At 35.6% G+C, this 15,127-nt stretch overlaps 1 protein-coding gene across 5 annotated transcripts in view; it reads left to right on the top strand.

Annotated features, from left to right (window-relative positions):
* Nucleotides 1–15,127, top strand: part of LOC121370783 (neuron navigator 2-like) — a 212,107-nt gene that overhangs the window by 182,370 nt on the left and 14,610 nt on the right. For 3 of the 5 annotated variants that reach the window (XM_041496248.1, XM_041496246.1, XM_041496247.1), the window contains 9 exons: nucleotides 207–290; nucleotides 6,991–7,111; nucleotides 7,887–8,044; nucleotides 8,796–8,965; nucleotides 12,297–12,441; nucleotides 12,984–13,152; nucleotides 13,728–13,796; nucleotides 13,891–13,994; nucleotides 14,849–14,938. In XM_041496248.1, the coding sequence (XP_041352182.1) occupies nucleotides 207–290; nucleotides 6,991–7,111; nucleotides 7,887–8,044; nucleotides 8,796–8,965; nucleotides 12,297–12,441; nucleotides 12,984–13,152; nucleotides 13,728–13,796; nucleotides 13,891–13,994; nucleotides 14,849–14,938 (1,110 nt within the window). Of the gene's footprint in view, nucleotides 1–206; nucleotides 291–6,990; nucleotides 7,112–7,886; nucleotides 8,045–8,795; nucleotides 8,966–12,296; nucleotides 12,442–12,983; nucleotides 13,153–13,727; nucleotides 13,995–14,848; nucleotides 14,939–15,127 lie in introns of those variants that run through there. The other 2 variants (XM_041496245.1, XM_041496249.1) reach the window with 2 other exon arrangements.

Here is a 15,127-nt window from a genome sequence, read left to right as displayed (position 1 = left end):
ATATTTTTCATTGACAGTGTTTCATCACATATACATTGAACTGCTTTGTGAGTTGAAAACAGAATTTCATGAACATAATACAGAACTTTTCATTGCAGCGTAACCTTGACTTCCACCATGAATTTACATGTACATTTATATTATTTTACGTACAGTATACATTAAATTGTTGTCGCCTACTAATGTGTGTTGTCTTCTACTTGCAGGCTCATGTGGTGGCGGCGTTTGAACAGAGCCTGTCTAACATGACCACACGTCTTCAGGGTCTGACCGCCAATGCTGAACAAAAGGTAAGATCACCTGTTGTACATGCTTGTATATCCAGTGAAACCCCACTAAACTGGACACCCATGGGATCAAGTAAAAATGGCCATTTTAAGGGGTATCTGGTTAACAGAGGTTATGTTCTTTCTTAATATTTAAAAAAGGGACTCTGAAAAATGTCTAAGTTGGACACCCATGGGAGCAAGTAAAAATATTGGTTTTTAAGGGGTATCTGGTTTAAAGAGGTTGTGTTCTTTCTTGATATTTACAAAAAAATAAGGCTGTGAAAAACGTCTGGTTTTGAAAAAATTCCACTTTACAGGGGTTTCACTGTATTACACAAAACAATTCCTAGTAACAGGTAAGATCCCTTTTACATACTGATATATGTATGTTAGTACCCAAAACTTTGACAAGCAAAAGGTAAGATCGCTAGAACAGCAAACCAGACTACATTCCAAAGCACAGTTATTGTATGTTGTGATTCAACCGTTATTAGGTGCAATGTGGTAATTGTGACACATGATCTGGAGAGAGGAGAATCTAAATTCTGTTGTCTGCAATTTGGTATAATAATAGTTTACCTTTTAAGCTTTTTAAGTATAACATTTGACTTGTTCTGATGTCAGTTATACTTTTTAATGACACTCTATAATAATTCAAGCCAATATACAGTTCCTCAAGATCCTACTTTAAGTTACAAATCTATTATCTGGAGAGAAGAAAATCTAAATGCTGTTGTCTGCAATTTGGTATAATAATAAGAATACTTTTTAAGCTTTTAAGTATAAGATTTGACTTGTTCTGATGTCAGTTATATTTTTTAATGGCACTCCATAATAATTCAAACCAAGATATATATAGTTCCTCAAAATTCAGCTTTAAATGACAATTCTGAGCCTTAAGTCTAGACTTTAAATTTGATCAACATCCACGGCCCGTACTTATAAAATATTTAGAGTCCAGACTCAATCCAGTCGCACACATACAATTTGTATGGCGTTGTCATGACATTACTGTTTCAGACTCCATTAGAGTCTTGAGTCTAGACTGTAAAAGTTTTATAAACATGGCGGGGCCCAGGTCTCTTGTTTAGTTGTTTTAGAGACAGATGGACATGCGCCATCATATATATTATATAATCCATGGGATTCAACTGTCAGGCTTAACTCTGCTATTTTAACATCCCGTTGGCTATGTCTGCCTTGCCATATGGTCTCATAAATGTCAACAAACATAATACTTAGTGCCGCCCTGTCACACTATACACCCATGAATATGGAATTGCAATTTTCCACACAGAAATTAATGCACTGGGTGTTTGTGTGTTGCATAATTAGCTTGCTTCTCTTGTGTGGTGCTCAACTGTTAGAAATTCCATAAGGTATATTGACGGCCCATGCATCAACATTGGAAGGTAAATTATTTATATTATTGAATTATGCAAATATCTGTATTTTATGCATATTTGTTCTAGATTTAAACCCCAAAAAATTGAATTCACTTGTCATTGAGACAGTAATTTTCAGATCATTTTCAAAAGGCTATATGATATTTATAAAACAGCCATTATGGTTAAAACCATGTCGGTGAATCACATTTAGTCAGTTCTAAGTACGGTACTATACTCTGTTTGACTCTTTTGTATTTATTAAAATATCTGCAAAATATTTACAAAAAGAGTTTTAAAGATATACTTATTTATCAGTAATGTTCAACAACAAATATGGTTTTTTATAGGAAACATCACTTTTGATGAATTAAGTAAATAATGTAAATAATAATGTAATATTTGGTGTCTTCTCTATGTAAGATATCTGATAATCGTATTGTATCAAAAAGAGCCTAAGGCATTCATGTGGTACTGAAAGCTTGAAAATGACAGGAAGGAAGGAAGGAAATGTTTTTATTTAACGACGCACTCAACACATTTTATTTACGGTTATATCGCGTCGAACATATGGTTAAGGACCACACAGATATTGAGAGAGGAAACCCGTTGTTGCCACTTCATGGGCTACTCTTTTCGATTAGCAGCAAGGGCCCATCGACGGGGATCGATCCCAGACTGACCGCACATCGAGTGGGAGCTTTACCACTCGGCTACGTCCCGCCCATAGCAGCAAATGTGACTTGAAATGTACAGTATGCTTTGTCATAATCAGTTTCACAAAAACTCTTGCTTTTCATCTTAGTTTTGACAGTTTTCAGATAAATCACAAATTCTTGATTTTCAGAAGTGATAATATAAAATGTATGCTATTATTCATACTATTTGTCTCAAGCTTTTCACATTGCTGGTATATAAAAAAGGTACACTAAAATCCCAAGTAAGAGAGTAATTTTGATGCCAATTTCTAGAACTGCTTTTCAGTTTCTAGCATTTGCTTTCATCTTAAAATTTAAAAAGCAAAGATTGCTTGTCATTCCAAGAAATGAATCACAAACCTTGAGTATATATCATTTTGCTTTCATTAATGACTGGGGGCGAGACCTACCCCAGTGGTAAAGCATTCGCTTGATGAGCGGTCGATTTGGGATCGATCCCCATCAGTGGGCCCATTGGGCTATTTCTCGCTCCACGACTAATAGATCAAAGGCTGTGGTATGTGCTATCCTGTCTATGGGATGGTGCATATGAAAGATCCCTTGCTGCTAATCGAAAAGAGTAGCCCACGAAGTGGCAAGAGCGGGTTTCCTCCTTCAATATCGGTGTGGTCCTTAACCACATGTCTGTCGCCATATAACCGTAAATAAAATGTGTCGAGTGTGTCGTTAAATAAAACACTTCCTTCCTTCATTAATGACTTTTCAATACAATACTATTATTAATAACATCAAAGATCAAGTTACCACAGATGGAATTTTCTTGGACAAAATTTATTGAATTTATTACTAATTATCTTGATTATCCACACATTTGTATATGGTGTTGCAACTTTGCCATAGTTTTAAAACATACACTGTTCTTTATTTAGGCAAGTGTCAGTCATAATGACAGTTGAAGCCAAAGCTTTACTGTGTAACTCAAACATTATGCTAACTTGTTTCTTTGGCCTTTGTCTTGTGCCATAACACATCCTAGAATTGATCATCGTGGCATTCTCATGCTAGTGTATAATAGATGGCAAAGAGGCCAGATAAGAAATGTTGCAAAAGATCATGAAAACATCCTCCGAGAAGCTAGGATTGATTAACATAAGTCTCACAACCAGATGCTATAAGGGGAAGAGTTGAGAGCCACAAGATGTAACCCAGTAACCTTAAAATATGTGTATGGCTTTATGGCCATGATGGATTTCAAATCGGCATGATGTACACATAATATATATATACATGTACATATATATATATATATATATATATATATATATATATATATATATATATATGAAGACTGTATTACATCCTTGTATATCATGCCGATTTGAAATCCATCATGGCCATAAAGCCATACACATTTTAAGGTTACTGGGTTACATCTTGCAGCTCTCGACTATATCATATCTGTGTGCGTGTGCGTGTGTGTGTGCATGTGCATGTGCATAAAGCCTGACAGAATGTCTGGTAAGCCACACAAAAAAAAAGAAAAAAGAAAGAAGTCAAACAAAACATCACCACCCTACAACCAAAAACCAAAAGATTCAGCTCCATGCAGCACCAATATTTTAGTGTATTTATAAAACCATTGGCTTAATTTTCATAATTCTTTTTACAAACATGTGGAAATAATATCCGCTTCAGATAGTCAAACATGTACAGATGCATTGCAGTATTTCAGTGTCAATTAAATGTGTGTAAGTCGGTATCATGTTATTTGACATGTGTGAAGATTAGAAGAAAAAAAATTCACTCAAATACGATTTTAGTTCCTTTTCAATCATCGAACATGGGAGATAACTTTAAGTAGCTGCAGATGTCAACCATTTCCTTCCTTCTATTTCTAATGAAATGAATGTGTTATAATTGACTGACATGTAAATGTGATGTTTTCAAGGTATACATGTACCTCATTTGTTATTGCTTGTTGTCAAGTGTTAAAATACTTGCATGTGAAACGGAACATCCTTGTTCCACTTCTGTCAGATAATTCCAAACTGGTAACATTATTTATAAATACTCAGCCATCTGACTGGGCTTTACATAGAACACACTGCACGCACACTTTGTGCATGAGAACTTTTGGCAGATTGAGAAATACACAATTAATAAAAACATGAATCCTAGCATGGGTGGCATTATAATTATGTATTTCTGCTTTTTGTAAATCCGAAACAGCATGGTTAAACACAAGATTACGTAAAGATTCACAGAATTAGACATGAGCGTAACACTGGCAGGTTGTGTGTCTGGTTTATAGTATGATTAAATGTTACTTGAATTTTAGGTAATATTATCTGCAGATTCCTTCCGTTTCTGAATTCTGTTACTATATGAACAGTGTACTGAGAACTTGAGCTTTCATTCTAAAACATCTAGAAACAGCTAATATTTGCTATATTTTATTAGTTTGGATATATATTTCTCATATACAGATTTGGATCAATGTTTACATACCACAAATGTTGGTCATTTTGATGCTATATGGATTTATTTTGGTAAAAACTAATGAACTTGTGTCATGTCTTGAGATGTTCATTTGATGTATACCGATGCTGCCACCATTTGCAAGATATACACTGAAACCGGCTATTAAAGACCTTTGTGTGCTGCTGTTAAGATAGCCATCGATAAAGGCTACTTGTGGATATTAAAAGACTTCTGTAGTGATGAAGGCTGATGTATTTCTGGCAGAAGTATGAGGTACTGAAGGATTAAATTGATACTAAGGACAGAATTGGACTTGAAGTATCATCATCATCATCGGTTGTCTGGACCATAAAAATCACTTGTCATTCATTACACAACTTTTAATGCGGTGTCCTCCAGATCAATAACGTATTATGGATTACCACTGGCCATACTTGTTGTGTGGAACAAGACTTTGGTAGTCTTTAACAAGATTCTCTTGGAATTCATCATGAAAATGAGTTACAAGCCCAAAATAATTATGGCGCTGTCAGCAGTCTGTTTCTTTGTTATCTGTCTAGTACAGTGATATGCAGTTTTGGTGGGCAGGGGTGGATTCTGGTTTTATTAATTACATTTTTTGATAAATTTTATTTAAAAAAAACCCTGTTTAATCAGTGAAATTTGATAGATGCTTTGTGTGCTGTTGTTAAGAAAGCCATCTGTCTGACCAATTTAAAAAATATATATATACATATACATTGTGTAAACCTACTCTGATGAATGTTATTATATGAAGATTCTGATTCCAACTTTAAATTTATAACAATAAAACAAATTACTATTAAATTTAAATAATAATAAAAAAAAGTTATCATAATGGATGTATCCTTTTTTTTAAAGATGTTTTCTTCACTTAATATTCCGACACCATATAACCATAAATAAAATGTGTTGAGTGCGTTGTTAAATAAAACATTTTCTTCCTTTCCTTCTTTCTTCAATTAATACAGGATTTGGTGCAAGTTTTTGTCATGTATTTATAGTCTGGCTATTTGAATATTTGTAACACTTTTATAACCTTTCTAATGATTTTGTACCGAGCTTGTATACTCTCCGTTCAGTATTGTGTACATCGCCGATAAACATGATACATGCTAATTTACATTGTAGCAATGAAGAGAATATATTGATCATGGAAATGTTACACCACTGACATTTCATTTTATGATCACTGGGGGACAGAATATGACCCAAGTTCCATTTAGCAACTCTAGCAATAGGGCTGACCTGCAGTGTATTGAAGTCAGTTTTGAAGGAAAGAAATGTAGTTTTTGCAATATTATTATAATCTGTATGTGAATTCTTCAAAGTTTATAGAAAGAAGAAAATATATTTCTTGGAATGTTATTTTGTCTATGTATAAACATGGGTTGGAATGTATCTCAGTGCTAGAACACTTGCTTCAGGTATGATGAGTCACGGGATCAATTCTCCTTGCTGGACTCTAGCTTCTTTTTTTTAACCATCCCAAAGAATACCCTGTGGTATGTACTATCGTGACTATGGAAAAGTGTATGTAAAAACACAATTTCTTACTGCTTTTCAGGAGTGACTTGTTTGGCGGTATTGGATTTCCCCTCTCTCAACTGTAACCGAGTGTTGAAATAACCATACTTATGTTGAACACCAAATTAATAGCCATAGTTTAAAATGTCATGAGGTGTCAGAAATCAAACAGTAATTTCTTTTCATACAGGGAAACCTGTGTAAACTGAATCACACCGAGGGGGCCTAATATTTATCTGATTTAGACAGGATCTGGTGTTCAGAGGATTGCTTTTTAGAATTTAATAAATTCGTGACCATGAAACTCGGCCAGTTTTGACAGGATTTTGGTTTGTTTAGGGTCTGGTTGTATATATATTCTTGTTCCAGCCAGTGCACCACAACTGACATATCAAAGGCCATGGTATGTGTTACCCTGTCTGTGGGATGCTGCTAATCGAAAAGAATAGCCCATGAAGTGGTGACAGCGGGTTTCCTCTCACAATATCTGTGTGGTTCTTAACCATATGTCTGACGCCATATAACCATAAATAAAATGTATTGAGTGTGTCATTAAATAAAACATTTCTTTCTTTCTTTCACTGTATATATAAGAATATATATATCTTATAATGTTGCATCAATAACTGTTTGTTTGTGTTTGAACAGGACAACGAGCTGACAAACCTCCGGACGACTATAGAAGCACTGAAGCTCCAGAGTGGTCTCAATATTGGTCTGCCCAATGATGCACTTAGTCCTAATTCGGGCCGGCGCCACACTTCACCGGGTATGTCCAACACTTGTACTTGAAGTTTTAAAAAACATATAATTAATGTAATATATAGGACAGAGTCCATCATTGAAAATATTTTGGGTTATAATAACTTCATTGAGTAATTTTAGAATTTTTTATCATGTTGAACAAAAAAAAAAGAGAAAAGGCCTGGGTCATTGCAAGCATGCAGGAAGCTGGTCACAAGGTCGTAAAAAGATTCCAAATACAAGCTCGAAACGAGGTAGTTACTACCTTGTAAGATATGCTTGTACAACCTTGTCGCAAAGGTAGTTACCAGCCATTTAATAAGCTTGCAGTTTTTGTTTGGGTTCTGGGGTGGGGTTTTTTTTTTAAGTAGTTGAGACAGTTTTTAATAAGTTAACCTGAAAGTTGAACTAAGTACATGTATTTCAGTTACATTTATTTGAGAGAGGTTATGGGGGGGGGGGGGGGGGAGTGGTTATAGTTCACATTTTTATTAAGTTTTTAAAACGTTTTTTATTTTATATCATATACTGATACAAAGAAATAAGGGATCGCACTAACACAAACAGGAAAGAATGACTGCAACCATAAGCCTCATTTATACAGTCTGGAAGTTAACCTCTTTACTGACATTGAATCTGACCTTAATGACAATGAATCCCATATTACATCTTTGTACTCTATTCAGATGTTAATGGTGACTGAAATTTGGTCTAAAATACCAAGTGTTCACTTATTTCTTTCTCTCAGTATATAATTGTTTTTAATTTCTACATCACGATATGTCTCTGTGTGTTTGCAGGAAGCAGTTCGAGCATCATGCGTCAGATCTCATCAGACAGCATGTCCAGTATAAACAGTCTGTCCAGTGCGTGCAGTGTGGCCAGCCAGCAGTCGGCCGCTACGGATGGAGAGATGGGCAAGAACGGGAAGAACAGAAAAGACAAGAAGAAGGGATGGGTGAGCTGTAACGTATTTTCTTGTCGCTGTGAGATCACAGACCTTGTCAGTTAAAGCTGCAGACCCTAGTTTCACCAATGAAAATTGACACAGAAGTTATCGGATCAATCCCCAGCACGGATGACTTTATATATCAGGGCTTCTAGAATTTTTATAAAATCCGCTAGCCATGGGATCTTTAATTTTTAAAATTTACTAGCCACGATTAAATCCACTAGACCTATTTTACTTTATAGTAAATACAATTTTACTAATAGTAATAATCAGATATGTCACCTAAAGAGTGAGATAGAGCTTAAAAACACTAAGATTTGGGAGGTAGGACTGTGGACAGAATATTTATATTTATAAAATAAACTTAAATGCAGCAATTTAACAACCTTTTTTTTACCAGCCGTCGGGCATTGTAATAGTAGTTATTTACTAGCCCAACATTGAATATCACTAGCCATGGGATTGGGCCTACCATAATCTAGAAGCCCTGTATATGTTACATTTACCAATTAACACCTAATGAGAAATTTTCTGAAATTACTTTGAATAACCATTAATTTCTTAACATTTTTCAAAATTAATTTCATGATAAATCTTCTAAAATTAATTTGAAAAAATAACCATTGATTTCATATCATTTATCAAAATTAATTTAATGATAAATCTTCTAAAATTAATTTAAATAACCATTAAATTTCACATCTTTATGTGAATTAATATTGATTTTTTTAAATATTTTAATTTCTATATAATATAGCTAAGAAGTTCATTCAGCAAAGCGTTTGCAAGAAAGAAGAACAAGCACGGTTCTCTGTCGGACGTGGAGCCCGAGATCTCAAGTCTGCGATCAGCACCAAACTCACCTCTTCTGATGACACACATCCCCAACGGACCGGGCTTGATCAAGAGCTCGCACAGCTCGGGGGCGTAAGTTCGCTGTAATTTTCTCCCAAGTAGATGTGAGCATTAATCTGAAGCAGGATGTGCTTATCAGAAAGATAGTTCCTGTTCATCCGTGACACACTAGATGTCATCTTAGTTTTACAACAGTTGACATGGGTATTTAGAACTTTAAAAAAAATATTTAAAAAAGTTGTTATCATTAAAGGTACTGAATCACAGTTTCATGTTTCATGTTTTACAACAGTTGACATGGGCATTTAGAATTTAAAAAAAGAGAAAAAAGTTGTTATCATTAAAGGTACTGAATCACAGTTTCATGTTTCAGTACTTTTATATTTTAATTTGTAATAAATAGCTACAGATTAATCAATCCCATGCTTAACCATTGCATTATGAACTCGGGGGTGGGTGGGGTGGGGGAATATTAAAATGTTTAATGTGTTTATGAGCATGTGATTAGTGTTATTCAGTATGACTCTCTTTCGGTGTTACCACTTAGTAACAAAGCTTATGAAATCAGCGAATCTACAAAATCTGACAAGTTGGCTGGATAGGGCTGGCAAAGACAGATGAGTTGCACAAAGCCAGAAAATCTGTCGGCAGTATCTGTCTGGTATAGCGTTATGCAGTGTTTACCTCAAGGGTCGGGGCATAGCCCAGTAGTAAAGTGCTCGCTTGATGCGCATTTGATCTAGGATCAATCCCCATCGGTGGGCCCATTGGGCTATTTCTCATTCCAGCCAGTACGCCACGACTGGTATATCAAAGGCTGTGGTATGTGCTATCCTGTCTGTGGTATGGTGCATATAAAAGATCCCTTGCTGCTAATCGAAAAAGAGTAGCCCATGAAGTGGCGACAGCTGGTTTCCTCACTAAATATCTGTGTGGTCCTTAACCATATGTCCGACGCCATATAACCATAAATAAAATGTGTTGAGTAAATAAAACATTTCCATCCTTCCTTGTTTACCTGAATCTCATCTACTGAATATTTTCCAATGAATTTTTTTTTTTTTATATTATGTTATTTCATTTTTTTATTGGTGTATAGTTGAAGGTATTCTAAAGCAAAAGTTAAATAAATTATTTTAGTGTGGAGCTGCCATTATGCAACTTGTAGATGGCACCTTTAATGCTGAACAGTCAAACGAATTTCTGACCTAAACTAACTGGAGGAGGTGGGTGGTAAAACACAAACAATTAGGGCATAATAATACTGTCTTGTCCAGCTGGGATGAAAGGGCATTTTTAAAACTACAAAAAGGTACTTTTTCTTAGTTGCCCCCTCACAACACACCCTGCTCAGTTAGGCCCTGAAAGTGATTCATTCTTATCTTGTATATGTTTCAAATTAACTTTAAATCAAAGTTTACTTTATAAGACCTGTTGATTTTTTTCCCATTCCAACCAGCATTCCACACACATTAAAAAAGCCAAGAAACTTTGCTATGCAGTGTCTGTGGGAAAATGGATAACATAAAATACCTTGAAGTTAATTAAAAAGAATAGCCTATATGGTGAAAACAGATTCTTTTATATTCTACACCGCATATCACAGTTTCCATGTATGTGTTTTGACTCTTAAATACTGATTACAACATGATAAACTGGTTCTGTTATATAAGAACAGACATGTCTTTCCTCATACCGGTTATGCTTTCCATATGTGGAGATACATAGCTTTGATGCATAGCATAGCCGTGCCGTTCCAGGCGGGAGCGGTAATCGTGGTAATTATATCGGATGTGGCAATTGACAGGTTCTGCACGTTCGTACCATCGTGTTGAACTTGCCACTGGTGATATCAGACTCGTGGTATGTGTACCATAAACTTGTCATGGTGGATCTGTTATCTGATGCTGTTTTATGGATGTTTTTCCGTGCCTCTTGAAATGACAGCTGGTAATCTGGTCTCTGGACATGCTGGAGGAGTTACAAGGATACAAACATTTTCAGATCAGTATTTTGTCGGTGTAATATGAGCAGAAACTGTTTTGATTTTGGGTATGTGTTTGGCATTTTTGAGCATTTTTATGACACCCAATAGCCGATGTGTATTTTTGTGCTTGGGTGTCGTTCATTCATTCATTGTTGAGCATTTGTTACTAATTCTGTGGAGATTATTGGCATTGTCTATAAAGACTGTTTGACTCAGTCAATGAGGATTTTTTCCTCTGTATGGATTACTTTTAAATCCATGGACAAAAACAGCTTGTATTTCATGTTGTTGCACTATTGTTATGGGGTGTTTGGATGTGTGTGTGTGCTTGTTTCAATGTTATGTTTTAAGCTGTCATGGGAGGCCATCTCAGTAATAGTACAATGTTATGCTTGAGACAATGACAAGAAGGTCATGTCAATACATGTACTATTAAACTGACATTTGGTTAAGGCCATGATGTGGAGAGCATGTGACTGTGTTATATCTCAGACTTTGTGATGGAAAAAATATGTCAATACCGGGTATTGATAATGTTTCCTGTGATGGAGAAGACATGTCGGTACTATTATACTATGACAGTTAGGTTTCAAACTGTGATGAAGAGGATATATCAGTACTATTACACTATGACTGTTACATTTCAGCCTGTGTGATGGAGAGGACATGTCAGTACAATTAAACTATGACTGTTACATTTTAGACTATGTGATGAAGAGGACATATCAGTACTATTACACTATGACTGTTATGTTTGAGACTGTTTGATGGAGAGGACATGTCACTACTATTACACTATGACTATTACGTTTCAGACTGTGTGATGGAGAGGACATATCACTACTATTACACTATGACTGTTACGTTTCAGACTGTGTGATGGAGAGGACATATCACTACTATTACACTATGACAGTTATGTTTGAGACTGTTTGATGGAGAGGACATGTCACTAGTATTACACTATGACTGTTACGTTTCAGACTGTGTGATGGGAGAGGACATATCACTACTATTACACTATGACTGTTATGTTTCAGACTGTGTGATGGAGAGGACATATCAGTACTATTACACTATGACAGTTATGTTTGAGACTGTTTGATGGAGAGGACATGTCACTACTATTACACTATGACTGTTACGTTTCAGACTGTGTGATGGGAGAGGACATATCACTACTATTACACTATGACTGTTACGTTTCAGACTGTGTGATGGAGAGGACATGTCAGTAATATTACACTTTGACCGTTAAATTTCAGACTGTGATGGAGAGGACATGTCAGTAATATTACATTATGACCATTAATTTCAGACTGTGTGATGGAGAGGACGTGTCAGTACTATTACACTGTGACTGTTACATTTTAGATTGTGAGATGGAGGTGTCATGTCAGTACTATATCATTTCAGACTGTGTGATGGAGAGGACGTGTCTGTGATGGATCTGAAGAAGCAGCTCCGAGATAAAGACATGAAGTTGACAGACATCCGCCTGGAGGCCTTGTCGTCTGCTCATCAACTGGAGCAGCTCAGAGAGACCATGAACAAAATGAAGGTACACTCAGTAGAGTTAACTATCCCAGTCAGGGCAAGAAGTGAACTGTTGTTGTCTAATTTGAATCAGTGATGTAAATGCTGTGATATTTTAGTTAGTTGAACCTTCTGGCCTCGACTCAGTTTTTAGGTAAAGCAGTGACTAAGTCCAGGGTGGCCATGTATGAATCATATTTGGATATAAGCACAAATAAAACTGTTACGGTCCTAGATTATCTGAAGAGTTCATTGGTTTTATGCCCACCATAAAATATAATTCACCTCCAATTTAATGCTCATTTTGGATGATGAAGGAGAGGAATATCTTGCTATAATTTATAAGATTCATTGCAAATAAACTTTTGTTCAAATAATATATGTAAATTTATGTTTCGCACTTTGTCATTTGTTATTTTGAAAACATTTAATACATCATATTTTAACAATAGATTTTTGTATATGATCCTTGAATGACTATCAATATGCAAACATGTTTGTCAATGTTAGATGGATAGAAAGTGAATTAAAAAAAAAAATTAACTTGGTTTTATTTTGTTTTTTCAGAATGAAATGTGTGCCTTAAAAGCTGACAATGATCGGTTACAGAAGTTGATGTCTCCGACCCCATCCCGGTCTCTGAACATCTCACAGTCGTCCCTGACTCACTCACACACACGGGCCAGCAACGACTCACTAGAGCGCTCACTCAGTCTCACCGATCACAACAGTCTAGGTAACTCAGTCAGTCTCACCGATCTCAACAGTCTAGGTAACTCACTCAGTTTCACCAATTTCAACAGTCTAGGTAACTCACTCAGTTTCACCAATCACAACAGTCTAGGTAACGACAAGTTTACGATATCAGTAGTACATGTGTATTTATTAAATGAGACGGTCAGTCTTAGTTCTTGACATTTTAACAATGCTGTTTTGGGATATGTGATGTACTATATTAATGTGCCTATATTCAAATGAGGGGCAGGATTTAGCTCGGTCAGTTGAGTGGTCCCTTGAGGTGCTTGCGTTGCAGGATCGAACCACCACAGTGAATCCATTCAACTGATTGGGTTTTTTCTCGTTCCAACCAGTGCACCACAACTGGTCAAAGGCTGTGATATGTGCTTTCCTGTCTTTGGGAAAGTGCATATAAAAGATCACATGTTGCATTAGGGAAAATGTTGCAGAGTTCCTCGAATAACAAGTCAGAATTACCAAATGTTAGACATCTAATAGCTGATGATTAATTAATCAATGTGCTCTTAGTGGTGTCGTTAAACAAAACAAACTTTATATTCAATTAATATTCAGGCACATCTTTCCCAGGCACAATTTCTGACTTAGCAAGTGACTGGGCCTGGAACAGAAGGGGGATGGCGGGTAAGTTGCTGTTTTGTTGAAGTTTCAGAATGTTTTCACCTTATTTTCTATCTATTTATCTGCTAAGACATTTTTATTTTGCTTTGTTTTCCAGATATGCTATTGGCTGAGACAGCAGCCAATGAGAGAGAAGGAAAGAGGGTTACAATCACAGTCTACTTGGGTTCTAACCCAGACCCTCATAGGCCCTGTCTGGAGGTACGTCAAACTTATTTCCCTTCAGCTTCGTCAATTAACATGTTTTGTATAGGCAGCACATTTGCCAAATAGTATATGTTATTTAATTGGAGTGGGTTCTAGCTCATTTGGTATGATGCTCAGCTGAGGTGCTTGGGTCAAAGGACTGAAGCACCTTGGTAGACCCATTCTACAGTCCCCCTCTCCCCTCCCTCTCCCCCCCCCTCCCCCATTCCAACTAGTCCTCACAACTGGTAAATCAAAGGCCATTGTATTCGCTGTCCTATATTGGGAAAATGCATATTTAAAAAATCCCTTGCTGTTAATGTTACCTCCGATAGCTAATGAGTAATTAATCAATGTGTTCTGGTAGTGTTGTTAGCCAAAACAAACTTTAACTTTCTTACTTAATTATTTGAAGTGAGGGGGGATGGGTTGGGAATAAACCTAGTCATACCATTTTATCCAAAATATTATAAAAATTCCATAAATATTCAAACCAGAGAGCATATTTATTTAATCTAATAAACTAAAATAAGAAAGATAAATTCATCCTTTTGTCAGACACAATTAACCACAAAATCATTAGAATATTGTTAAAAATTACAGGTCGCTTACAGGGAATGACTTTTTCATACTATGGAATTTACTACAAGTTATTTATTTTGAGTCTATTGTTTTCTAAATTGGACACAAATTAAAAAAAAAAAATTGTTATTTCCGAAACACTTTTACTTTTTTCTTACATCAAACCAAACTGAAATTATTTACAAAAAAAAACAAAACATTTTTGCAGGAGGATGGGATGGACTATAAATGCATTTGACATTAGCTACATAGGTATGTGATTACCTTTTTATTTCTGTTTCTTACAGAAAGCAGCTGAAGTATTAATTGGATCTCTGTCTGTCAGTGGAAAGACAAAATGGGACATCCTTGACAACATTGTGCGGAAAATATTTAAAGTAAGCTATTTTCTGTATTGTCAGTGTAAAATGCCTAAGGCAATAAAATATTTTACGATATGTCAGGGTGTGAATGTGTTGTATGAAAGTGTGGATTACAAAATAAATAAATAAAATCACTATCTTTCACTCTTCACAAAGGTCTCATATATAATGTTATACAAATACAGTTTTTAGTCATTCCAGGTT

Source organism: Gigantopelta aegis, chromosome 4, assembly GCF_016097555.1.
Source record: "Gigantopelta aegis isolate Gae_Host chromosome 4, Gae_host_genome, whole genome shotgun sequence".
Taxonomy (NCBI): Eukaryota; Metazoa; Mollusca; class Gastropoda; order Neomphalida; family Peltospiridae; genus Gigantopelta; species Gigantopelta aegis.
This window is presented reverse-complemented; position numbering and strand designations above follow the sequence as displayed.